General features: G+C 34.2%; 2 protein-coding genes across 3 annotated transcripts; both read right to left on the bottom strand.

Annotated features, from left to right (window-relative positions):
• Positions 1–426: 426 nt before the first annotated feature.
• On the bottom strand, positions 427–4,018 carry LOC114183463 (G-type lectin S-receptor-like serine/threonine-protein kinase At4g27290). The gene is made up of 7 exons (XM_028070488.1): positions 2,611–4,018; positions 2,118–2,240; positions 1,809–1,966; positions 1,526–1,736; positions 1,199–1,436; positions 957–1,104; positions 427–726 (listed from the first exon to the last, which is right to left on the bottom strand). Exons 1-7 carry the CDS (start codon positions 3,863–3,865, stop codon positions 427–429), a joined length of 2,433 nt encoding a protein of 810 aa, XP_027926289.1. The 5' UTR covers positions 3,866–4,018.
• Positions 4,019–13,312: 9,294 nt separating this feature from the next.
• LOC114183461 (G-type lectin S-receptor-like serine/threonine-protein kinase At4g27290) lies at positions 13,313–16,568 on the bottom strand. Of its 2 annotated transcripts, XM_028070486.1 has the most exons (7): positions 15,263–16,566; positions 15,007–15,132; positions 14,759–14,916; positions 14,473–14,683; positions 14,154–14,391; positions 13,918–14,068; positions 13,313–13,694 (listed from the first exon to the last, which is right to left on the bottom strand). In XM_028070486.1, the coding sequence occupies exons 1-7, from the start codon at positions 16,536–16,538 to the stop codon at positions 13,404–13,406; spliced, it is 2,451 nt and encodes an 816-aa protein (XP_027926287.1). In that variant the 5' UTR covers positions 16,539–16,566; the 3' UTR covers positions 13,313–13,403. The 2 variants fall into 2 exon arrangements, with proteins under 2 accessions (XP_027926287.1, XP_027926288.1); XM_028070487.1 differs by lacking the exon at positions 13,918–14,068 and having other exon boundaries at positions 15,263–16,568.
• Between the last annotated feature and the right edge of the window lie 9,651 nt (positions 16,569–26,219).

Here is a 26,219-nt window from a genome sequence, read left to right as displayed (position 1 = left end):
TTCTTCATCATGGCCATTAATAGCAAAGCCAATTATCATTCATGTCCAAGTAAATTTTTCTTTCATGCATTTTCTGCTTTCCCAATATTTCCCAAACAAATTATCAGTTATGCCAATGTTAGTATTTTTCCACCCCTCTAGTTCAAGTGCTCCCAGATGGGCACATGATCTTAGAATGTTAATCTTGTTGAAAACTTCTGCAGGTTTCACATACAACCATTTAAATGGAATTGGCCAAATCTTTTGTTTGAGGAATTGGTTAAATCTGGTGACAATATAAAGGGAATTTACATACAGTAATATAAGAACTAAGAACTAGTTTCATTGCCAGTTATTTCCATCTAATACAGTAGCTAATTCAATCAAACCTTGACTAATTTTGCCTCATTTACATTGAAATATATAAACTTCATACATATAAATAAACTATCTTGCCTCCAACAATGACATAGAAATCTCATTGTTTGATTGAAGTTTACTATTTCCTGATGAAGAGCCAGATTGATGGGGATAAAAAGCAGGTTCCCTTGGCCTAGGCAATGGTTTCTCACCATTCAGCATAAGAACTATTAATGACATTTCTGGTCTATCCTCTGCTCTGTCTTGTACACATAGAAGCCCAATGTGAATACATCTCAATACATCAGCTTCAGCTAGAGCTACTGATTCGCCTAGTGATTCATCTATCAACTCCATTGGTTTTTCTTCACACCAAAGTCTCCATGCCTATGATCATCAAATTAAAATTGTCAATTTTGAGCTCACAATGTGTTTGTTTGTACTCATGTTTTGTGTGCTTGTCAATGCTCAAAATCATGACCAATAACGAAAAGTACGCAGAAGCTACAGATAATAGCTTCTCTTTGGAGTGGATAAAAATGAAGGGGATGAGTTTTCAAACATGCTCTAACTAAAGACTATGCCAATATAAATGGTATTGAGTGCACTAGACTTACATGTCCAAGAAGGTCATGATCATGATCGTCAAAATATTCTCTATTCTTTTTTCCACAAACAATCTCTAGTAATATAACACCAAAACTGTAGACATCAGATTTCACTGAGAAATTCCCACGGGCTGCATATTCTGGAGAAATATAACCACTGCAATACAGAAAATGAAATGGAGCTCAGAAAGGGAGAAGAGGGAAATTTTATGAAGATAAAGTAACAAATCAAGTTATTTAAGCATGCATACTAAGTTCCCACTATTCTCTTTGTTTGGCCTTCAACTTCATCTCCTCCAAATGCTGTAGCCAGCCCAAAGTCTGATATTTTTGGATTCATGTTTTCATCTAGAAGAATATTGCTGGTCTTGAGATCTCTGTGGATAATTCTTAATCTAGAATCTTCATGAAGATAGAGAAGCCCTCTTGCAATTCCACGAATAATTTGAAAGCGCTGAGACCAATCTAGCAACCCTTTTCTAGATTCATCTGAAAAATTTTCAGCTAGTTAGCATGAAAATGATTTGGTGATCATGGCAAGGTAAGACCAAATGTTGGGAGAAGATAAAATTTCTGACCAAAAATAAAGTAGTTCAAGCTTTTGTTAGTCATGAATTCATATATCAATATCCTCTCATCATCTTGAATGCAACACCCAAGAAGCTTCACAAGGTTCCGGTGCTGAAGATTAGCAATTAGCACAACTTCGTTTATGAACTCTTTTGGTCCTTGTCCTGAATTATTGCAAAGCCGCTTCACAGCTATGTCTTGGCCATTTGCCAAAGTACCCTGAATCGTTTCATAAGAAAGTTATGCACTGAAGATAAATCCAATGGCAGGATATAAGTTTAATCAAATTACCTTGTAAACTGGTCCAAATCCACCTTCTCCCAATATGTTAGTAATGCAAAAGTCATTAGTTGCATTAGCTATGGTTGAAAAATTAAATATTGGAATGTCAATGTCTTCCTTCTGTGTCTTAACAGTGTGATTCTTCCAGCTAACTATTTTGTTGTTTCCTGTGAAGATAGAAGAATAAAGGTATATAAATTACTTTCATTATAGGTTCTATCGGAAGAGGAAAATCTAAAAGTTACCAACCTTAAATTTTGTAAGAAAAAAGCATTTGCAATTGTAAAGTAACTATTAATTTTACCATGGTATAAGTACCTGGCTTCTCAAGCTTTTTTCTCCGAAGCATGGTCACTCCCAATAATATCAAGACCACAATAAACACTGCACAACCTGCAACAATTCCTGCAAGCTGCTTCTTGCGTAAGCCTTTTTCATGACCTGATAAAATAAAAGCACTGTTAGCCAACACACCAAATTTTGAGCAATTTAGAAATCCCAAAACATAAGGTATCTAAAGCACATATTCACAATGAAAGTTGATGGCATTTAGATGCTCTGATCACGATTTTTTTTTATGCTAAGTAGTATCATACAATGTCCTCTAATGTTCATCATTTCTTATATGCTATGTTATCTACTTGCAAGAAGGATGAAATTGATAACATGCATCCAAAAAACTCAGGCAACAAACACAATGTGCAGCTTAGTAAGAACAGGAATTTATGTACATGCACTTTGCACAGTTAAACCAAGTTCTGCAACAAACGAATGTTCTGTTATCAGTTAGATGGAAATAAAGTGTTAGCACCTAGATCTGAAGCTGCCACTCTTATGAAAAGATCTTGTCCTCCAGTGGTTAGTTTTCTCAAATCCACCATGTTATTAAACCAAAGCAAGCATCCACTTCCACCATTTCTGATATCTAAATTTGCATATGCTGTGCAGGAGCAGTTTTGCAGACAGAAATTCTTACATTCCTCAAGGTTCATGCTTCTGTCAAACCATGAGGTTGATGTGTCCGGCAACTTCATTCCCTGATACATCAGAAAGCCATCACTGTGGCCACAATCTAAATTAACTCTCCTAACACACCCATCTGACCAGTTTTGTGCATTCCATTTTTCTTCGGATCTGGGAATGAAACCCTGAAGGCACTCACACGTTGGAGAGCTATTTACATCACAATTAGCATTCACTCCACAAACGGCATAGTTATCACACTGGTCTGCAGGGCCTGAGTAGAAAAGCTGCCAACTATTTGTCAAATCAGACAAAACAAAACGTTGTATTTGACCTGTTAACGTGATCATGTACCTCGAAACAATTGACTTGTTCAGTAGTTCATATCCATAAGACACTTCCTTCTCAGTTATAACAAAAGAGAAATTAAAGTTTTTGTACAATGTTGCAGAAGCAATCCCAGATAAAATATTGCCATTCCATGAACCTGGTCTATACAACAATGACCCTCCCTTGGTAATCACAACTTGAGGAAAACCACGAGTATCTATGTGATATGAATACACACCTCTACCAGGATCTTCTGTGTCTCTCCAAGATGTCAGAGATGTAAAACTACCATTTACCATGCTACTTCGAAGTCTCATCCCTGGCAACAAAGTGTCCCCAGGAAGATCAAAACTCTGCCATAGAAGATTGCTTTCTTCTCTCACAACAAGATTTCCAGTCTCCAAAAGCTGCACAACAGGATTGTTTGCAGCTGTTGATGTATTGGAAGACCAGATTATGGCCCCTGAACCATTAAAAATGAAAAGATTTCCCACATGAGTTACATTGAAAACTCCTGAGGAGTTTTGAACTGGGGTATCTCTATTTGCTATCCACACAACTGTTCTTGGAGAAATATCCTTGTACCATATACCAAAATATTGGCTACTTTGATCCCCAAAGTTGAAGAACCCTGCTTCAAAAGTCCCTTCTGCTGAAACCAGAGTCTCATTATCCTTCACTGATTGGCCTGGAGCAATGGTTTCAAGGCTGCTCAAACCTGGTATGAAATGCAACAGAAGAGACCACAAAACCATAGCCTTTAAGCTTTCCATTCATTGCTTCTTGGATTAGAGTTACCTCTAAATTTCTCCACTACTTTTCAAACTCTGCTCCATATCTATACAAAAGTTGATTATGTTATTATTTTAATGAATCACATCACAGACTATTCAACTTTTCTTATAGGGTTCTTCAGAAAGAACGGCACTGGACTTTAACTCTAAAATATATAAATTTTCTGAATATTTTCTCCTATATGTTATTTTCTTTTTATATATTCAACTTCACCCTTGAAATCAGAACATATAATTTCATAACGTTATTATCAGACGGCGCTGTCACCCTTGTACTTGGGATTTATTGTTATCCGCGTTCTGATTAATATTTTCTATACCAAATCATCGATTGATTAATAGTTAAATAAAATAAATATTTTTTTTTTACAGAAAACTGAAGCTTGATAACTTAAATAATTTCATAATTTAAATTTGAAAAAACTTCTAACTTCGAAATGTAATTCACATTTTTCAGGGCAACGAATAAGCATGCTTGTCCGCTAAAAGATTGTTCTGGTATAATTGTTTGTTAAATTGGAAAAGTCAGAGAACATGTTTAGAAGAAAATAAAATAAAAATAAAAATGATCTTTTACAGATTTATTTAATGGTTAAATACTTTTTTTGTCCCAATTTTCGTCAATTTTTTTGAAATAGGTCCCAATTTTCGCGGGGTGCTCAAATAGGTCCTAATTTTGGTTAATTTGATTCAATTACGTCCTAATTGAGTAACGCCGTTTAAATTGATAACGTTTCACTGTATAGTTGGCTTTTCCTTGCTACGTGTCGAAATACTAATCCTACGTGTCAGTTTTTCTTTATAATGAGATGGTTAATTAGGGTTTAATCACATTAAGTGTTTAATTAAGAGGATTTAACGAAAAAAAAAAGTAAAATAAAACAGAAAGTGCAACGCGATTAAAAAGTAGAAGGGGTTAACCCATCTTAAGGTTTGTGCTGAGGAATTGGCGATTTAGGTTACTGCGCTCGAATTTGGGGAAAAGATTCAAAAGGAACCGCTACCAGGTTAGGGTTTCTATTGCGTTAGCGGTTTGGATTTCGTTTTTGGTTTTTGGTTTCTGCTGGTTTGCGATTTTGTTTTTGGTCGTTTGCGATTGGCTTGTTGTTGGTTTCGAAAGCGGTTTTGTTTGTTTTATTGTGCTATTGTGTTGTCATTGTCTGCTATTGTATGGCATTCTGATTTTCGTTGTAGTATCCCACTCGTTTGTCCTGAACATCTTTGTCAGTGGATTGGGGTTGTGTGCGTGCTTTGTCGGTGTCGGTGCGGTTTGTTTGAAAGTTGTGGTCCCTTTTTTGTTCGTGGACCCTGTGTGTGTTGTTTCAAATGTTTTATGCCATATTAAATGTGTTTGTGGACCCTGCTTACAAATGTTTTTTATATCTGCCAGATATCAGTTGTTTGAAAAAGTGGTGTGTAATGTGTGATGACACTTTCGAAGTTGTGGTCCACCAAGGTGGAATTTTTAGACAGTTTGGTCCTATTAATTACATAGGTGGGGAAACCACTGTTTGGGGTTGTGACCCTGACACGTGGAGTTATTTTGAGGTGGTAGGAGAAATCAGGGAAATGGAGTATGTTAATATTAAGGAGTTATGGTATGCAATAGAGAATGCCATGTATAAGTTGGAGGATGACAAAAGTGCAATAAATATGATGCACATTGCGAAACACTATGGCCAGGTTCATATGTTTGTTGTCCATGGTATATCTGAAGCAGAAGTTGTGGAAAACGACTTAGAGGATGAACATGGTTTGCTTTGTGGGGCTGAGTTAGAGAGTGGGGAGGGCAGTCACATAAATGCGGAGGTACAGGAGGTTGAGAAGGAGGTACAGGAGGTTGAGAAGGAGGTACAACAGGTTGAGGAGGAGGTCCAAAAGGAGGTTGAAAAGGAGGTTGAAAATGAGGTTGAGGAGGAGGTTCATCAGGAGGTTCGTGAGGAGGTTCATGAGAAGGTTAATGTGGAGGTTGAGGAGGAGGTTCATGAGGTTCAGGTTGAAGTGCAGATGGAGGGTGATGGTTTAAGTGATTGTGAGGTGCAATCTCACGTCAGGGGTGAGGAAGGAGTTCAACAAAAGGATGAGGGACTTGTTGATGTCCAGATCAGTTTGGACCATGGTGATCATAATTTGTATGAAGGGAGTGTGGAGGTGAATAATGAGCAAGAGTCTGACCAGGTGGAAGATATTGAAAAAGAGAATGAAAGTGAAGAAGAGGAATACAGTGACAGTGAGGAAGATGCTAGTTATGTAATTTCGGATAGAGAGACAACAAGAGATGAATGGCAATCAGATGACCTCCTTAGTCTTAATGAAAGTGATGATCAAGGATGTGTTGATGAAAGTTCAGGTGATAAAGGGGGCAGCTGTGGTCCTTTTGGCACATTTGTCATGCCAAATTCCATGGCTGACTATAGGTGGGATGTGGGCACAAATTTCATAGATAAGGAACATTTCCAGCAAGCAATAATAACTTATGCAGTTCATTATGGTAGAAAGATAAGATGGGTTAAAAATGATAAACAAAGAGTGGGGGTGAAATGTATGGGGGCACAAGGAAAATGTGAATGGTCTGCATATGCTGCATATATTCCATTACGCAAGACATGGCAACTAAGAAAAGTGGTTGAAAGGCATAACTGTTCTAGGGAGTTTAAACTTAAGATTATGAGTGCAAAATGGCTGAGTAAGAAGGTAGAGAAGTCTTTGATTGAAAATCCTAAATTCAAGATTAAGGATGTGCGAGAAAAAGGGTTGAGGAAGTGGAATACAAGTATTTCAGTGGCCATGGCTCGTAGGGCAAAATCCTTAGCTTCAGACCAAGTGGAAGGGTCATTCAAAGAACAGTTTCGAAGAATACATGATTATGCTTATGAAATTCTGAGATGCAATCCAGGGAGCACAATGAAAGTTAAAGTGGATGAAATGCAAGGTCAGTCTGTATTTGGTAGGTTTTACACATGTTTCAAAGCATGCAAAGATGCTTTTATGCTTTGTCGCCCCTTTATTGGGTTAGATGGTTGCTTCCTCAAAGGAAAATATGGGGGCGAGTTGCTAACTGCAGTGGCCAGGGATGCTAACGACCAGATGCTTCCTCTAGCATACGCAATTATGGAGGTAGAGAACAAAGAGACTTGGAAATGGTTTTTGGAAATCCTAGTGGATGATCTAGGAGGACCTGAAGTCTGTGGGGCATGTACATTTATGTCAGATCAACAAAAGGTTTGTATCTGTTCATGCAATTAATTATATTGAGAACATTATTAAACAGGAAAAGTTTATCCATTATACAATCTAATTAAACAATTTTTTAAAATTTTGAGACCTATTTGAACATCAATTACAAAAGTAGGGACCTATTTGAACAAAACTAACACAATTGAGGACCTGATTGAACATAAATAACTTAATTCATTCATAATTTTGGAAACTTCATACATCATAACCTTCACAATTACAACCCTTTTCTGTCAATCTTTCAGCATCAACGCCAACATCACAATGTTTATCAACCCAACGATACTAACCACTACGACTAATACATTAAACCATTTTTTCAGATCCCTAACTACATTCTCGAGATCTTCTATCTTCATGTTTTGGTTCACAATAATAACTTCTTTTTCTTCATCAACGTCTTCATACCACCATTTAAAAAAATTGCAGCAAACACCACCACCTTCACTATGCCGTTGTTGATGAACAGAAAATACATAAAAGATTTATTAAATCAAACATACCCACAACAATAGCAATTAAATCAATCTTACCTTGTAGTTAGCACTAGGGGTGGGCATGGATTGGATTTTTAATGATCCAATCCACATCCATTTTATATCTAAATAATTGGATTAGATTTTTGACCCAAATTTATTTCTTCAGCAAAAGTAGTTTGGATTTTTTTAAAATCCAGATCCAAATATTTGGATCAAGATTTAAATCCAATCCAAATATTTAGATCAAGTTCAAAATCAGAAATCCATTTTTTATAAAAGAAATTTAAATTGAATTTTTTAAAACTTGTGTCATTAAGGCCCGGATGACCCGGATGAGACCGACGACCCGGACGGGTCGGACAACCCGAACAGGCCCGACAACACGAACAAGCGCGACGACGTGAACGGGCCGGACGACCCGAATGGGCCCGACGACACGGACGGGCCAGACGACCCATACATACCCGTCCAAACAGTCGGGCCCAATCGGGTAGTCATACAGGTTCGAGTCGTGGGGCTCGTCTAGGTCGACGGGTATGTCAATGTCGTCAGGCCCGTCCGAGTTGTCGGGCCCATCCAGGTCATCGATCATGTCTAGGTCGTCAAGCCCGTTTGGGTCGTCGGGTTCGTTCGGGTCGTAGGCCCCGTCCAGGACGTCGAGTCCGTCTGGGTCGTAGGACCCATCCGGGTCGACGTGTCGTTCGAGTCGTCGTGCCATCTGGGTCGTAAGGCCCGTGTAGGTCGTCAAGCTCGTCTGGGTCGTCGGGCCCATCTGGGTCGTTTGAATCGTCAGATCCATCCGGATCGTTCGGCCCATCCGGGTCGTCCGACCTGTTCGTGTCGTCGTGCCCATCCAGTTCGTAAGGCCCATGTAGGTCGATAGACCCGTCTGGGTCGTCGAGCCCGTCCGACCCATCCGGGTCGCCGGGCCCGTCCAAGTCGTCCGCCCCATTCGGGTCATCGGGCCCGTCCGGGTCATCGGGCTCATCCGGGGCTTTGGGCCTTCCTGACCCGTTCTGGTCTTTGGGCAGCCTGACCTGTTTTCGTCATTGGTCCTACCTGGTCCGTTCGGGTCTTCAGGTCCGCGTGACCCTTTCGGGTCTTCGTGTCTGCCTGACCCGTTCGGGTCTTCGGGCCCGCCTTACCCGTTCGATTCTTCGAGCCTGCCTGACTCGTTCGGGTCATCGAGCCCACCTGACCTGTTCGGGTCTTAGGGTCTTCGGGCCTGCCTGACCCGTTCGGTTCTTTGAGCTCGCTTGAGCCATTCAGGTGATCGGGCTCGCTTGGCCCGTTCGGGTCTTCCAGCCCGCTTGGCCCGTTCGGATTTTCAGGCCTACCTGCCTTGTTCGGTTCATCGGGCTCACTCAAATTTTCCGGATCATTGGGCCCGATCCGTATAGGTCGTCCAACCTCTTATGGTCGTCGGGCCTGCCCGATCCTTATAGGTCGTCGAGCAAGGTCCGTCCTAGTCTAAATTTAGCATAGTCCATCTCAACCTTTAGTCTAACCCAACTAAAAATTTAAATTGAAAATTTGGATTGGATTCTTTGGATTATCCATATTTAAAAATCTTGATTTATAAAATGGATATCCAATCCATAAAATATATAAAATGTAGATTAGATTGAAATCCAGATCCATTAAATGGATTTTAAATGGATTAGATTTTTAATAAAATGGATTATAAATGGATTGGATTGGAGCAAAAGTGGATTGGATTAATAAAATTAGATTTTTTGCCCACCCTTAGTTAGCACAACCCCAGAACTTTCTACCCATATTTCTCGGAGTTCTTGCTGTCCTCAGAACTGCAGCTTGCCCACAATCACAAATAGGTCTTAAACCTTGGGTGCGAGAAGCGGGAACACTACGTTGCACGCAGTTATTACAGTATGAAGAAGATGATTGGGTCCGAGACATAGCTGCAACAAAGCTTCAACCATGAGCAAGGTCACACACGAGATGGCTTCTTCGACTTTTTATAAACCCTAACACTTTATTTTTTAATTTTCATTACTTGCATTTAATTAAAAACTTAATGTGTTTAACCCACTAGTTAACCACCTCATTGTAAAGAAACACGGACACGTAGGATTAGTATTTTGACACGTAGCAAGGAAAAGTCAATTGTACAGTGAAACATTATCAATTTAAACGGCGTTACCCAATTAGGACCTAATTGAATCAAATTGACCAAAATTAGAACCTATTTGAGCACCCCGCGAAAATTGGGACCTATTTCAAAAAAGTTGCCGAAAATTGGGACCAAAAAGGTATTTTAACCTTTATTTAATCATTTAAGGGTTAATTTTATTTTTTGAAATAGCTTATTTATTTGTTTTGCTATTTTTTCTTAAAAATGTTTGTGAAAATATTTATCAAGCATTCTCTAAAGCTAAAGGAATGTTTGTTATTTTATGATTGTTTGATAGCTAGAATGCTATATTTTAACATGCACAAGTCAACAACTAGCGTATATTGTAAACTCATTTTTTATACGTAATGAGCAATTACAGGATATAATATAATATATAACAATGTAAAGTCAAACCAAACTAATTAAATATTAAGAATATTTTATTATTAAGAAACTTAAGTGCATCATTTCTTTTTGTAGAATACACGTATTTTCTTATTCAAGTTAACTAGATCACTCATGCGTTCCAAGGATAAAATTATGTATATAGTATATTTTGAAGATATAATTATGTTGAAATAATTATTATGCTGAATTATTACATTTAATAATTAGTTTTTTTTTAAATCTAATTTTCCTAACAAATTGTATTTTGACACAGACTGAGCTTAAATTGATCTTACATTCAATTTGAAAATAAAGATAAAAATTGAAGATTTATTAATTCATAGCTTTTAATTTTTGAAAAAATATTATCTTTTGAGGTATTTTCTGCATTCTCATCACTAGTATTATTACTAATAACACCATTATTCTCTTTATTACTTTAATCCAACTACATAGGCACCAACTGAATATTATTACCATCACTATTATAATTTTTTTTTTAAATATTTCAAAAGAAAACGTAAAAAATAAAAAATTGTATAAAAGAAACACGTTTTTCTGCTAACTAAGAATCTAACATCTATTATTTTCTTATTCATTTAGAATTCCTTATATTTCATTTTATTTATGAAAAGGCATATTCTAATAAATCTTAAATAATAACCTTTTCTCTTTTTTTTCGTCAAACAAAATTCAAAGTCTAATGTTTTTTTTTTTTTTTTATGGAAATGTCCTTTCAATTTCATATACTTCATTTTCACCCAAGTAAATAAGAGGTGGAGTATAGTTTAAAACTTCTAGAGTGGCAACTTGCATACAAATTTAATTGATTTTATTCGCAATTGATATTAATCATGTTGGAAAGAAAAAAGACGTCGAAGACTATTATTTAGACATATTTAAATTATGCGTCATTCAGTTTAAATTTTTTAAAATATTAAACTAACTCTAAACTAGTTTTTAAAAATAATAAAAATATTTCCTTTTAATTTTAAACCAATTCTGATCCTATTTTTTAACACGTCTAACCCTAATTTTAAACCACCTCTAATCCTATTTCTTTACATGGAGCAAAAGTAAAACATTAATCTAATAATTATATTCTAATAATATAGTTAGAGTTGGTTTAAAAATGCTTAAAACAATATTATATAAATATGTGAATTTAATAAATATTTACGTATAATATTTGGTCTCAAGTTGAAGAAATACTGAATTGAACAAAATTAATGAAAACTGAGATTAAATTGAATAAAATTAAAAAAACTTGGGAGTAAACTGAATATAAGACATAACACATGGCAAATAAAAGATAATGGTTAAAAGATAATAAAATTTGTTTTAATGAAACAAAAGTTCTCCAAATGAAACAAAAATTATGGGATAAAAGAGAATAAAAAATATAAGTTTTTTATATTTTCTAGTAGATGAAAGATTGATGTGATTGAATACTTAAAATTGAGAGTCAAATATTTCATGTGAAAAAAAAATCAAAACATTAAGAATGAATAAAAATATTCCAATGTGAGATATAAAAGCTATTTGATTCATTATAATTGATAATTGTTGGGAATGCAAGTGTGAATCTAAGTCCCACATTAGATAAAAATGAGGAAGTTGAATAACATATAAGGAAGAAGACCCAATAATTATATCAAAGTTGTTTTGGTCATCCTAACAAATATATAGCAAAAAGATATTAGACCCAACAATTATATCAAGTCTGTTTTGGTCGTCCTAACAAAAATATATTAAAAATTTTCTACAAGTGAGAATGAAGAAGAAGAAATGCATAAGGATATCCATACGAATAAGATTATTTGTCATCCTAGCCAAATTATAAACGAATAAATTTAAACATTTTTTATATTATATTATATATATATATATATATATATATATATTTTGTCTTCGATAAATACTATATAGTATATCAATTTAACTTGTTTAATCTTTAAATTTTAAAATTAACCTAATTTTAGTTTCTCAAATTTAAAAAAGTTTATTTTAATATTTTAAATTTTGAAAATAGAATTTTAACTTCTGAAATTTCTATTTTTAACTTATAATTAATTTAAAAGATCAGTTTAGTCCATCAAATTTGATAATTATGAATTAAAATTGTATTTCTTAAATTTGAAGAATTAGAATAGTTTCAAAAATTATAAAGAACAAAAACTAAATTTGCTTTAAATGACAACAGAATAAAAAATAATAAACCGTTGTGTATTTATTTGATGTCCCCAAGGGACTCCATTATTGAATATTGAATTGGAAGAAATTGACCAGCATTCAACGCCCAACCTACCCCTCATTAATTTGACAGTTAAGTGTGCAAATTTATATTGTAAGTTCAAATTAAAAATAAAATTAAAGAAGTGGAAACTTTTGAGACCCAATTAATAGTTTTTATAAATTTGCATCGTGTAAGAGAAAAACTAAATTATGTGTTACTAAACTTGCATCGTACTATAAAGTACGTAAAACAAAAGAAAATATATGTCTTGACTAGAAAAGTATAAATAATTGAGATAAATTGGAGTGGATGGCAATTCTGTTGCTAAAGCTTCCACGTAGATTATCTAGTAATTAATATGTTAATTAAACGGCAATTTTTTTAATACATATTACTTTAAATAATTTTCTAATACATATTTTATTTTTGAAAATACTTTATTAAATTCATAGTAGGAGTTTAACATATTAGTTTATATTTTTCTCGTAAAGACTACAAGTATAATTTCTTAAAGAGATTCGTATGATTATGTTTTTGTGGTATGATTGTTAGAATAAATTTTCTATGCTATGATTGTTGCTTTCAGACTTCATCCAACCAATTAAAGCACTTTGAAAATCGAAACAGTGTAGTTATAATTTCGTTAACTAGAAACATTTGTTCTTATGTAAAGTCTTGGTCAAAGGTTCTTAACGAATACGAATGATGCTTTTAGTAGACCGTCTAGTATTATAATACAAATATACTTTTAATAGACCGTTTTGTCTCTTCACGTTTATTGAATCTTCGTCTATACAGTGACATCGTCTGAAAAAAAGTGTGTGGTGAGACCATCTAGTAATATCTTGTAGAATATAAATGTAATCAATTCAATAGCTTTAAAACCTATCTCTTCCTACGATACTAACAAATATTACAATGGTGCACATCAAATAAACAACAATAGTCTATGCACACAGATTCAGAACCTAACATATTAATAATCCTGAAAACTGTACAAACATCAAACACATGGTGCTCATTTCAATTAATTTAGGTTTACTATCTTGCCTCTAAACTGATGGACATATCATTTGAGCTGAATTCACACTTGGTGGATGAAGAAAAATCTTCATGGTGTGGATAAAATGCAGGCTGCTTGGGCCTGGGCAATGGCCTCTCACCATTCAGCATCAGAACCACACTTGAGATGTTGGGCCTATCCTCTGCTCTCTCTTGAACACACAAGAGCCCAACATGAACAATTTTCAACACTTCACTTTCAATCACTGAATCCCCTAGTGCTTCATCAACCAGCTCCAAAGGCCTCCCTTCACTCCACAATCTCCAAGCCTGGACAAAAATCAAAGCCAATTTGTGAGGTCCACTTCAATCTATGCTAAATGATAAAATCACTATTCACTATTAGGCATGAGGGTTTTACACTGCTAACTAGTAAAAAAACTGTCATAATTTTTGACTGGTTGATGAAAAAACTCTTTACATTACTGGTATATAGAAATTAAGGTCTTGTTAGAATAGTAACAAAAGGGTTGTATTCACACTTCATGCTTACATGCCCTATAAGGTTAAGTTGGTTGAGTGGATCAAGAAATCTTGTGTTCTTCCTCCCACTAACTATCTCTAGCACAATAACACCAAAGCTGAACACATCTGATTTTACTGAAAAATATCCATACACTGCATATTCAGGAGGCATGTAACCACTGCAAGATAACACAAGTAGAACAGATTCAGATAAAAGAGAAAGCATACAACATAGTTCAACTATTAAAGCATAAACAAGCTTACTGAGTTCCCACAACCCTTTTTGTATTGGCTTTAGTGTGATCACCAACAAGCATTCTTGCTAGTCCAAAGTCTGATATCTTTGGATTCATATTATTATCAAGAAGAATATTGCTTGCTTTGATATCTCTGTGAATGATCCTCAGTCTAGAATCATGATGAAGATAGAGAAGACCTTTAGCTATGCCACTTATAATTTGAAAGCGTTTGCTCCAATCCAATAATCTCTTTCTTGTGTTATCTGCATTCCGTTGCCTAATTTAAGTTAAAATGATTTTTGCAGAAATGAGAGTACAAAAGAATCTGAGTAAAAGCCTCAAACCAAAAATGTAAAGATCCAAGCTCCTGTTAGGCATGAATTCATAGATCAAGATTCTCTCCTCCTCTTGAACACAACACCCTAGAATCTTTACAAGATTCCGGTGCTGAAGATTCGCAATCAACACAACTTCATTTCTGAATTCATCTAATCCTTGTCCAGAATTTTTGGAAAGTCTCTTAACAGCTATTTCTTGTCCATTTGCCAGCACACCCTGATGATTAAATGTGGACAAATATTCAAAATATATTATTGAGTGTGTACCATTGGTGAGATATAGTGATGTTACCTTGTAAACTGGTCCATATCCACCTTCTCCCAATATGTTATTGACAGAGAAACTACGAGTGGCATTATCAATGGTTGATAAATCAAGGGTTGGTAAGTCAATGTCTTTCTTCCCATGTTTTATAGTGTGAGGCATCTGGTCCACTATATTTGTCTTTCCTGATATGGCACCAGCAAATTGTAAACAAGTGAAGCCTAATAAGTGTTTTATGATTAAAATATACTATGGTCTATAATGTAACAGTGTACCTTGTTTCTCAAGTTTTCTCCGAATGTATAGAACTGATCCTAATGTTATGACTATAATGAACGCAACAATTGCTGCCAAAACCACCACAAGCTTCTTGTTAATGTGCCTTTTATGCCAAGTGTTTTCTGTTAGAACAAAAGGAATGTTAGAAAACACGTTAAGCAGTAAAGGGAAGAACATTAAATGCAATCAATGGTCGCACAAACCTGAGTGTCATGCATTATTTTTCTGTTTCAATTGAAAATTTAAAAGTACCTATATCTGAAGCAGCCATTCGTATGTAAATCTCTTGTCCTTGGGAGAGATGTTTTCCCATATCCACAATGTTACCAAACCAAAGTAGACAACCACTGCCACCACCTCTGACATCTAAGTTTGTGTATGCTGTGCAAGAACAGTTTTGCAAGCACACTCTCTCACATTCATCAAGACTCATTCTTGCGTCATACCAGGAGGAAGATGTGTCTGGTAATCTCATTCCCTCGTACTTAACAAAACCATCTTCATTGTCACAACTCAGACTCATTCTCCGAACACACCCACTAGACCAATCCAATGATCTCCACTTTTCTGTGAACTTAGGGACAAAACCCTCCAAGCATTCACATATAGGGTAGCGATTAACATTGCAAACAGAATTTACACCACACAAAGCATAGTTTTCACACTGTTCCCTTGGGCCAGAGGCAAAAAGCTCCCAACTTTTTGTCCTCTTTGACCATGTGAAACGTTGATCGCTACCTGCTTGGTTGATCACAAACCTTGTAACAACAGAACGTTCCAAGAGTTCATACTCATAATACACTTCCTCCTTGGTTAACACAAAATAGTAATTGAAGAAATTAGGCAACAGTTTCCAAGGAACTCCTGAAAACTGATAACCATTCCACGAACCTGCTCTGTACAACCAAGTCCCTCCCTTTGTAGTCACTCTCTGAGGAAAACCATGAGGATCAATATACAATGAAAATTCCCCCACAGCAGGATCTTCTGTGTTCCTCCATGATGTCAGAGAACTATGTGCACCTGTAACTAAACTGCTTCTGAGTTTCATTCCAGGAAGTAAAGTGTCACCAGGATAATCAAAGCTTTGCCACACAATCTTTTCTGGGGCATTACTACCACCACCATCTTTCACAACAAGGTTGCCAGAGTTCAAAAGCTCCACTGTTGGCTTCTGAGCAGTGGTTGATGCATTGGATGACCAAAAATTTGCACCAGTGCCATCAAGTACAGCAAGATTTCCCCCATGACTGACTTTCAAAACCCCTGTGGAGTTATCCAATGGGGTGTTTCTGTTGGCCACCCAAACAATTGTTCTAGGTGATATATTCTTGTAACATATGCAGAAGTAATATCTCCGAGAACTTCCAATGCTAAAGAACCCTGCTTCAAAGGTTCCAGATGCTGAAACAAGGGATTCATTGTGATGCAATGGCTTATTTGGAGTGATACTGCTCAGTGCAGTGATGTTAGGTATGAAGGAAGAAAGTAAGAGAGAGCACCACACTATCACCTCATAGCAATCCATATAATTTATTCTATAACTTACGTATTGTATATGCAACTAGTTATTCAACTTATATTGGACTATAACCTTGCTAAAAGCTTAGTGCTGACTTCAACTCCACATATGAACGCGAGAGTCTTCATTTACATTAGAAAATAAGAAAAAGTATCTTTATTTTTAGTGGTTGGAGCGACCTGCACTAATAATTTGACTTTTCATCATCCTCTGGTTTCTGGTGTGGATGTAACACTCTTTAACTGCTCCAACTCAACTGGGGTCATCGAACAATTTCTTCAAGCGAAAGAATTTGACTTATCGAAAGTGTGGCTTGGTTTGAGATGCTTGCTTTGCAGAAACATGTTTCACACATCACCATAACGCTTTCCTAATATTCATAACAAATTAATAACATTCTGGGACCTAAAAGAAATCGTTGGTGGTAATAACTTACCACTATGTAATAAAATAATATCTCAGCTCTAAACAATGATATCTCAGTAATTGCATGCAGAAGGTCCAACTCATGATTATGTTATATTACTATATATTTGCATTTGAAATGAAGTAAATACCTTTTTATGGTGAAGTGTTGAAGTATAAGCCAATAATAGATATCCACATGCATACCTAGAAACATAAAAGAGGTCACAGTCAAATTATGCAAGCATGACAACAACATTGGATCACTGCTGAGTTGATCAAGCACAAACTCAGAGCATTAATTAATCATATAATTCAAAATATCTGAGTTTTAAATCTCCATTTTGGATAGTCTTTCAGGTGAAGCCATAACAGAAGTCTTTGTCAGGAAATCCATTTAACAAGCGATTACAAAAGTTGGCCCTGTACATAATTATCTATTTTATTACAAACATCGGATACCTAAAGCCACTTGATGAAGACTGTAGTTTTATATGCCATATTGCCTCCATCCATGTAATGGATATTTCATAAGATGGTCTTTTATTGTTTCAAAAGATTTAGCTAATTAAGTCGAAAGTTATTAGAATCATATTGTAGAGTGATTAATGCATAATGGTGAATACATCTTAACGTTTGTTTCACATAGGAAGCAATTTTCTTGAAAGCTGTCATGACTATTATAATATTATAAAATTATAAAATTATATATATATATATATATATATATATATATATATATATATATATATATATATAATATGAGAATTTACGGGAATTAAATTAGGTGATTTTTAACTTTTTATAAAATATATTATTTAATGTTAAAAAATAGTAAAACATAAAATTAGATATAATAAATAATTAAAAAGTTAGATATTTTTTTTATTTTCTTTTTCTATACCTCTTAATTTACTTATTGTTTCTATTATCTTTCACTCTTTCACATGTTTTTTGTTTTGTGAGAAAAAACAATTAAACACAAACTCATTATTTATGTTATTTTTCACATGTTTTGTTTTATTATAGAAAGAAAACAAAAAATTCCTCTCCTGTCCCATTTAATACTAAAATATTACTTTTGTCTTCCTTTTTTTTTCTCGTACATTTTTTGTATAGTAATTTTTTTATGAATATAATAGAAAAAATAGTTAATTATTATCTGTTTTTTAATAATCTGATTTTAATTGTAAGTTGATTATCATAGATTTTGTTTTTAATAATTATCTCTCGTAATATTTAATTAGGTTTTGATAGTTTATTTTTGGTTAAAATATCTTTTTGGTCCCAATTTTCGTCAAGTTTTTTCAAAAAAGTCCTAATTTTGGTTTTGTATTCAAATAGGTTCTAATTTTCGTCAATTTTTTCAATTGAGTCCTTTTTTGCTAACACCGTTTAAATCATTAATGGCCATGAACAGTGACTGCCACGTGTCACTACGTTGTTTTTTTGAAATTTTTTATTTTTATTTTTTTTTAATTTTTTTAAAAAAATTTTTAAATTTTTTTTAAATATACACGTGTCAACCCAGGAGTGTGCCACGTGTCACTTCGTGACTTTTTTGAATTTTTTATTTTATTTTATTTTATTTTATTTTATTTTTTATAATTTTTTTAAAATGTCCACGTGTCAACCCAGTAGTGTGCCACGTGTCAAAGTCAATATTCTATATTCAATTTGGTCCCTATATTTGTTATTTTTTTTTCAATTAAGTCTCAATTTTTGTTAACATTAACCAATTTGATCCCTATCGAAGATGTGACCAAATTTAATTTTTATATCAAAATTATAATGATGTGAATTTTAATATATCATATAAAAATATTTAATAAAAAATGTGAATTTTAATATAAAAATTAAATTTGGTTTTAATTTGGAGAGGGACCAAATTGGTTAATGTTAACAAAAATTGGGACCTAATTGAACAAAAATAACAAATATAGGGACCAAATTAAATTTAGAACATTGACTTTGACACGTGGCACGCTACTAGGTTGACACGTGGACATTTAAAAAAATTCAAAAAAACCACGAAGTGACACATGACACACTCCTGTGTGACACATGTACATTTAAAAGAAATTTTAAAAAATTTTAAAAAATTTTAAAATTTTTTTAAAAAATAAAAAAAATAAAAAAAGAAATTCAAAAAAAAACACGAAGTGATACGTGGCAGTCACTATTCATGGCCGTTAATGATTTAAACGGTGTTAGATAAAAAGGACCCAATTGAACAAAATTGACGAAAATTAGGACCTATTTGAACACAAAACCAAAATTAGAACTTATTTGAAAAAACTTGACGGAAATTGGGACCAAAAAGGTATTTTAACCTTTATTTTTTAATGTTAAACTTATTTTTCAAATTATGAAAAATAAAAGAGTAGATTTATTTTTTAAAAGTGATGAAAGGGAAGCCATATAATATGAAAACAACACATTCAATTTCTTCACCTATTAGTAAGCACAATAGTAACAATCCATTTATTTAATTTTGTTTTATTAATGACAATAATTGAACATATAAATTTTAAGTGTATTATTTTGGTTCTCTCAAAAAATTATTTTTGTAGGTGATACAAAGGGAATAAAGCATAGCAAAATAAATTATGCAAATTGAAACTTTTTCTTTAGGTTACTATTGAAATAAGTCTTTTACCAAGAGTGGTCAATTTGGCCTAACTCATAAGATTTGTCCCTGACCCACGTGGGTTGAGGCCAAAAAAGGCCTATAAGGCCAAAAAGTCCCCATTATAAAAGTCCATATGACCAAAAAGTTCACAAAAATCTCGTGGGTCAAGCACAACCCATGGAATTTCATTTTAAACATGAAAAATATATTATTTTTTAAATATGTTTTTAAGCCATGTCTCAACAATCGACCCTTTGCCCATCCATCTCGACAATCGGCCCAACTCGGGTAATCTCAACCTCTACCACAGGCTCTTCCCATCTCAACCTTCAGCTCCAACCAGTTCGTTCCTACCTTCGGCCCAGGTTGATCGTCTCGACCTTCGACGAGCTTTGACCAGGGCTAGTCTGACCCATCTTGTTCGTAGGCACGGGCTGACCCATTTTGACCTTAGGCACAAGTTAGACTACATCTCGATTGTTGGTCTGCGTCGACCTGTCTCGTCCGTAGACTCAAGCCAACTTGTCTCATCTGACCCATCTCGGCCTTGGGCATGGTCTAGCCCGTCTCGATCGTCAACCCTTCTCGATTGTTGACATCGCCCAACATGTCTTGTCCTTCGAGTCTGTCCGACCTATCTCGACCATTAACCCAACTTGTCTCGACCTTGGGCTTGACCTGACCTATCTCGACTATCGGCCCAAGTCGACATGTCTCTACCATCCCCCTGAGTCAACCAATGCTTGTTCATCTCATCTTGTCTTGGCTGTCGACCCAGGTTGGTCCCGGTTGGCCCTTATCGACCGTTGATCTTGCTCGTCTCATTTGTCAACCCGAGCCAGTCAGGTAGGTCCATCGACCCGACTGAACCTGTCTCGATCATCTTTTCTAGATGTTTTGGCCCGTCTTGGTTGTCGGTTTGGGTGCCCACCAAGTAGGAGATTAATGAAGAGTAGGCTAAAACTGATACATGGACTATTGGTCATATTGACAACTCTACTTTAACCTATTACTTATCGTTATTGTTTTTATTTTTTATTTTCAAATTCTTAAAAATAAGTTACCTATATAAATATTATATAAAAAAATGAAAAATAATTGTTTTGAAATTTCAGAATAATTTTTTGTTGTACATGTATATCTATTATTCCAATCCTTGAGCTTGTGTTTGTTTTTAAAAGAAGGATTTGAGAGGGTAGACTCGATGGAAAAGGGAAGTTGAGATGACGTTATTTCAAATAAGGTAATAATTGAAGAGTAATAAAGAGAAAAAAGATAAAAGTTTATGAAAGTTAAAAGTAATTTAAAATGAAATGTAATTATTGTAAATTGTGTTAAAAATGAATTGTGAGATATTCTTTAAAATAAAATAAAAAAGAGTAAAAATTGATGAACTTATATTGAAATAAAATGGAATAAGTAGAAATAAAATTGAAATAAAGTGATAATTAGCTTAAATAAAACTAAGTAATATTTTTTTATATTTAAAATTATTATTATTATTATCTATATTAGTATTTATATTATTGCTATTATTATTATTATAATTATTATTTATAGTATTATTATTATTTATATTATTGTTATTATTATTATTAGTGAAAACATACGGTGTTCACTTTTCTTTATAATAACAAAAAATAAAGAAATTATAGTTATAAAAAGATATAAATAACTTTTATAATTTGATTATAGGTAGTTTATACTTCTCTTGTTGAGAATTTTAATTTTTTTTTAATTTAAAAAGGAAACGGTTAAATTAAAAAATGGCTAAAATTAGAAAAAAAAAAGGTCACTTGAGAGATAAAATTGAAAAAAATATGAACACCAAAAACAGAAATATTTTTATAGGAGATATAGTATAGATAATTATTATTCATATAATAAAAAATAAAAGAATTATAATTATTAAAATAAATATGAATTTATAAATTTATTGTAGATAATTTTTATTTATTAAAAATATCAAATTTTAAAAAAATGTTAAATTAAAAAAAAAAGGACCACTTATAAGGTAAAATTGATAATCGATTACTTATTTAGGGTAAAATTAGTAAAAAAATATGTACACCAAAAAACTAAATTATCTTTATATAATTAAAATAGTGAAAACATAAGTATGTTCATATTTCTTATTATAATAAAAAATTTGAAATTATTATTATTTTTATAATTATCAAATAAAATACAAATAATTTTTTATAATTAGAAAACTTAAAAGTTTAAAAAAATGTCAATGAAAAATGGTTAAATAAAATAATTTCTTCCGTAATTCAACTTACCATCATCAATATTTTAATTTTATTGTAGCCACTTCAATCCTAAATCTTGTGTAGTTGGTATAATTAGTTGCAACGTACCCAGTTTCGTTCTAATGTGTCTAAATGGTACCCACTTTTAACTTTGCATCTACTTAGTACCCAAATTAGTTAATTTGCATCAATATGGTCCATCCCGTTAAGTTTTCAGAAATGCCGTTAACAGAACAGTGATGTGACATTGCAGAACGGATACGTGTCAATGAGAATAATTGTACAGTGGCAATTGGTGGGTAACGTGTCATGCCCTATTTCAATTGATTGTCCCCATTCAAAAAACCCTAATTTCCCATTCCCATCTTCATCTTCTTCTTCATTGTTGGATTGGTGCAGTGACCGGGAAGCTTATTTGCTGCAGGGGTAAAGTGGCCGGCGAATAGGGAAATGTCGCGTGATTTTAGTCATCCATGGTTGTCTTATTCGTGTGGGTCACATAACCACAACGTTTCTTCTCCTGCTATTGTATCTAGGTCAGTGGGTGGAACACCACATTGCCATTGCGGGGAGATTGTAGTGTTAAGAGTTGCAAGAACAGTGAAGAATGGTGGGAAACAATTTTGGGGGTGCCCTCACTACAAGATTTGATATATGACTTTTATTTTCGTTTGGGCTGAGTTTTGTTGTTGAAAATCATGTTTGCTTTGATTTTTTTTAATAGTGGACTGGGGTGAAGATTTCAAAGGCTGCAATTACTTCAAATGGTGCACTGAAGATAATGGAGATGAAAGAGATGCAACCATTGCTAGACAGAGCCAAAGAATACGTCAACTGGAGAAAGAGTTGATTGATTCCGAGAAGTGGCTGATGTACTTATTTAGGATAATTGGGTTGTTGGGTTTAATTGTCATCCTTCTTCTATTTGTATTGATAAAAAATAGATTAAGGGTTCATTGGTGAATAAGGTTTGATGTTCTTGTTTTGTAAAATCCGTGAAGGTTTAATTTTTTGAATGATTGAATATTTGGGTATGTATTTTGTGTTCAATGAAGTTGTAATGAATGGTTATTAAATGAATTGGAAGTGAAATTGTTGGATGAAAAGTGTGTTCAACTTGTGGTTACATCTTAAAATTTAATCTCCTGTAATTAATTGAATGTATATAGAAGATGAACCATAACAGTAAAGATGAATGAAAATGAATTCATTAAAGAGGGAGTGAATATCAAGTGCTGAATACATAAGCTGGGTATATCAAAATAATTTGTCTTTCAAAATAAGCCCAAGAAAAAATTCTTACACTTTAAAAAACAAAAAGAAGGTCAAAATTCTTCAAGAAAAAACATTCAGTTTGTGGATCATGGCTTCCATGCTAGGCCCCTTTTAAATGCCAATTTTGGTCTCAGATTTATACGTGGAGGTGGTGCCTGACTTTGTTGTGTTGCACCCGGTTCAATTTGAGTTGTTGGAATGGTTGTTGTACTTGGTTGCTGAATTGGTTGTTGAGGTCCACTTGATGCATGCGATCCAGGAGGAGCTTCTGTTGGGGCTGAATTGGAGTATCATTTGCTACTTCAGTTGTGGACTGGATTGGGGGTTGTGTTCCAGGACTCTCAGTTGGTGCCTCAGCTGGTGTGTGAATTGATTATTCTGTTCCAAGACCTTGTGTTGGTGGCTATGATTGCTGACTGCTCCCAGTTGGTGGCTGAGTTTGTGGATTAGTTGGTGGCTAAGTTGGTGTCTCCTTTGGGGCTTGTGGACAACCATTTCTTCTATGACCTATTTGTCTGCATATCCCGCACCTTTTTCTAGTCCCACCCTGTCTTAGTTGTGTAGAATCTTTACGCAATTCCCAACTCTCAAGTCTTCTATGTTTTTTAGGTCTCCCTAGCAAGATCCTCTTTGGTGGTGGCAAAACATCAATATTTGAATTCATCTCCCAAACATTAGGTCCATTGGTTGGATATATCAGTGGAATATATGTTTCCTCATATGTTGATGTCAAAAACCAGTGAGGTATATGTTGTTCTACATTAATATTGAGGAACCTCATAGTAGTGAGTGAGTGGCAGTAGGGAATTCCCGTGATTGTCCATTTTCTACATGTACACTCCAATTTGTCTAGGTTGACCACGAATTTGTCACCAATCATGGACACGTGGTTAACCTTAAACAATTTCTCTCCAGCCCAACTTCTAAAAGAACATATAACAGTTAACATCTGAAATATACACATTAAATAACATCACATTTTATGGAAACAGAACTAACCAAGGTATCGAATATTTTATCTTCTCTAATTCGTTATCCAATCTGTTTTTGATTTTGGGGCAGATGGAACCTTCAACCTTTTTAATGTTGACTCTATTTTTGGCCCATCTCTTCATAAGATAAATTCTAATGTCTTCCATCATGGTGATGATTGGCTTACTTCTTGCATTGATGATTGTACTGTTAAATGCCTCACTCATATTGTTCACCAGTGTGTCACATACTGCTTGCCCTGTGAACGTGGACCCAGACCAAAATCTGTCACACCAAAACAAAATGAGTACATGAAACTTAATATTGTTCAATCAGAAAAGCATGAATAACTCTCCTTGGAGGAATGGCAATAAGAAGGTTAAAGGCATCTTCATTTAACTCTTTCATGTCTCTCATTGTGGCCTCCCATGCTTGAGGGTGAGTTGTTGCAGCTACCTTCCATAACAGTCTTTTAAGGTTTTTGCCAGGAAATTTCTTGCGGAAATTTGCATATATGTGCCTTACACAAAACCTTTGTTCAACATTAGGTATTAATTCTTGTAGTGCTGGTAGTAGTCCTTGTATAAATTAAAAAATAAATTATGAAAGCTTGCAGAAAATATAGTTGAAGACATTAATAGTAATGGTTCTAGAAATGCTTACTTTTTGTTGATCAGACAAAAGTATAACGGGTGACCACTTTTCGTGCCCACAAACACACTTCATGGACCACCACCATCAACGAAATCATAAAAAAGGACAACCACCGTCAAAGAAATCATAAAAAATTACAACAGCACCGCATAAAACAATTAAATTAATCCAAGCACAACATTCAACCACGAACCAAAAACAAATAATTCAATCAACGACAAATTAAAATGGTTTGCGCACCTGGAATCCCAAATAGCTGCCATTTTGATGTCAATTACAGCTTCAATTTCGTCCACAACACACGAAATCGCCAAATTCATTAAACCCTAACTTCACGACAACACTCCTCACTCGAACACTACCTTCCAATTCGTCCCCTTTTACTTTTCAATTTCCTATTACGCAGCATTGTTCCACATCACACACCACTCTCGTGCCACGTAATGAATTTTTTCCCACTTAACAGGTCAACACGGTTAGACGTTATATTATTTAACGGAGTCAACGAAAAGGACCACATTTATGCAAATTAACTAATTTGGGTACTAAATAGATGCAAAGTTAAAAGCGGGTACCATTTAGACACATTGGAACGAAATTGGATACATTGCGACTAATTATACCTAAAAAGAAATAGAAACCAGCATAATATTAGCTATTGGATTCATGAAGTGATACCGCCTAAGTTGAAAACTAAATCAGTGATATATTAATGATAATAATCACTAAAAAATATATAATATTTTCTTCTATCTTTCATAATTCTATAATTTAACATAATGTTGTAATTTAAATATTTATCTTAGTTTAAAAAATATTAAATTTTAAAAATGGTCAAATGAAAAAAATGTGATGAAATTTAAGAAAACGGTCATTTATAAAATAATTATATTAAGGGTTAATTATATTTTTCGTTCTTAAAGTATTGGTGATTTTTGGTTTTTATCCCTCACCTAACGTTTGCTCTATTTTAGTCTTCCAAGTTTTGAATCTCATGGAATTTATCCTCAATCTTAAACGGTGTTAGTTTTAATTGACACATGGCTAACGCATGGCCACGTCAGGATCTCGTTTTCAGCTGAGATGATTTTTTACACTACACGTTTTTATTAATCATCAATAAATGATTTTAATCACGTGGTTATTAACATCAGCAAACGTAGTAAACCATTTTACTTTACTATCTCATTACGGAGGCTATTGTCAAAATTAGAAAGGGGATTTTGTTTGAACCCTAGGCAATATGAATGCATCGCTAAAGCTGAATCAGTGAAGAAAGATGCAACGTGAATCAATGAAGGACGAAGAAGGTGGAAGATTATGGATTGAATTGGTGGATGAAATCACTGTTTCTGAAGTGAGGTTAGTTCGCTTGCATTTTAAATTTTTTGTTTTTGATTGTTTGCTTTGCTTTCATTTTTTCGTTTCTAAAGATGGATTATGGTTGGTTTTGCTTGCTTTTTGTGTTTATTTAAAATGTAGGACTTGAAATGGGGT

This window comes from Vigna unguiculata, chromosome 5 (genome assembly GCF_004118075.2).
Source record: "Vigna unguiculata cultivar IT97K-499-35 chromosome 5, ASM411807v1, whole genome shotgun sequence".
NCBI lineage: Eukaryota > Viridiplantae > Streptophyta > Magnoliopsida > Fabales > Fabaceae > Vigna > Vigna unguiculata.
The sequence above is the reverse complement of the archived record's forward strand: the minus strand, read 5'-3'. Positions and strand labels throughout refer to the sequence as shown.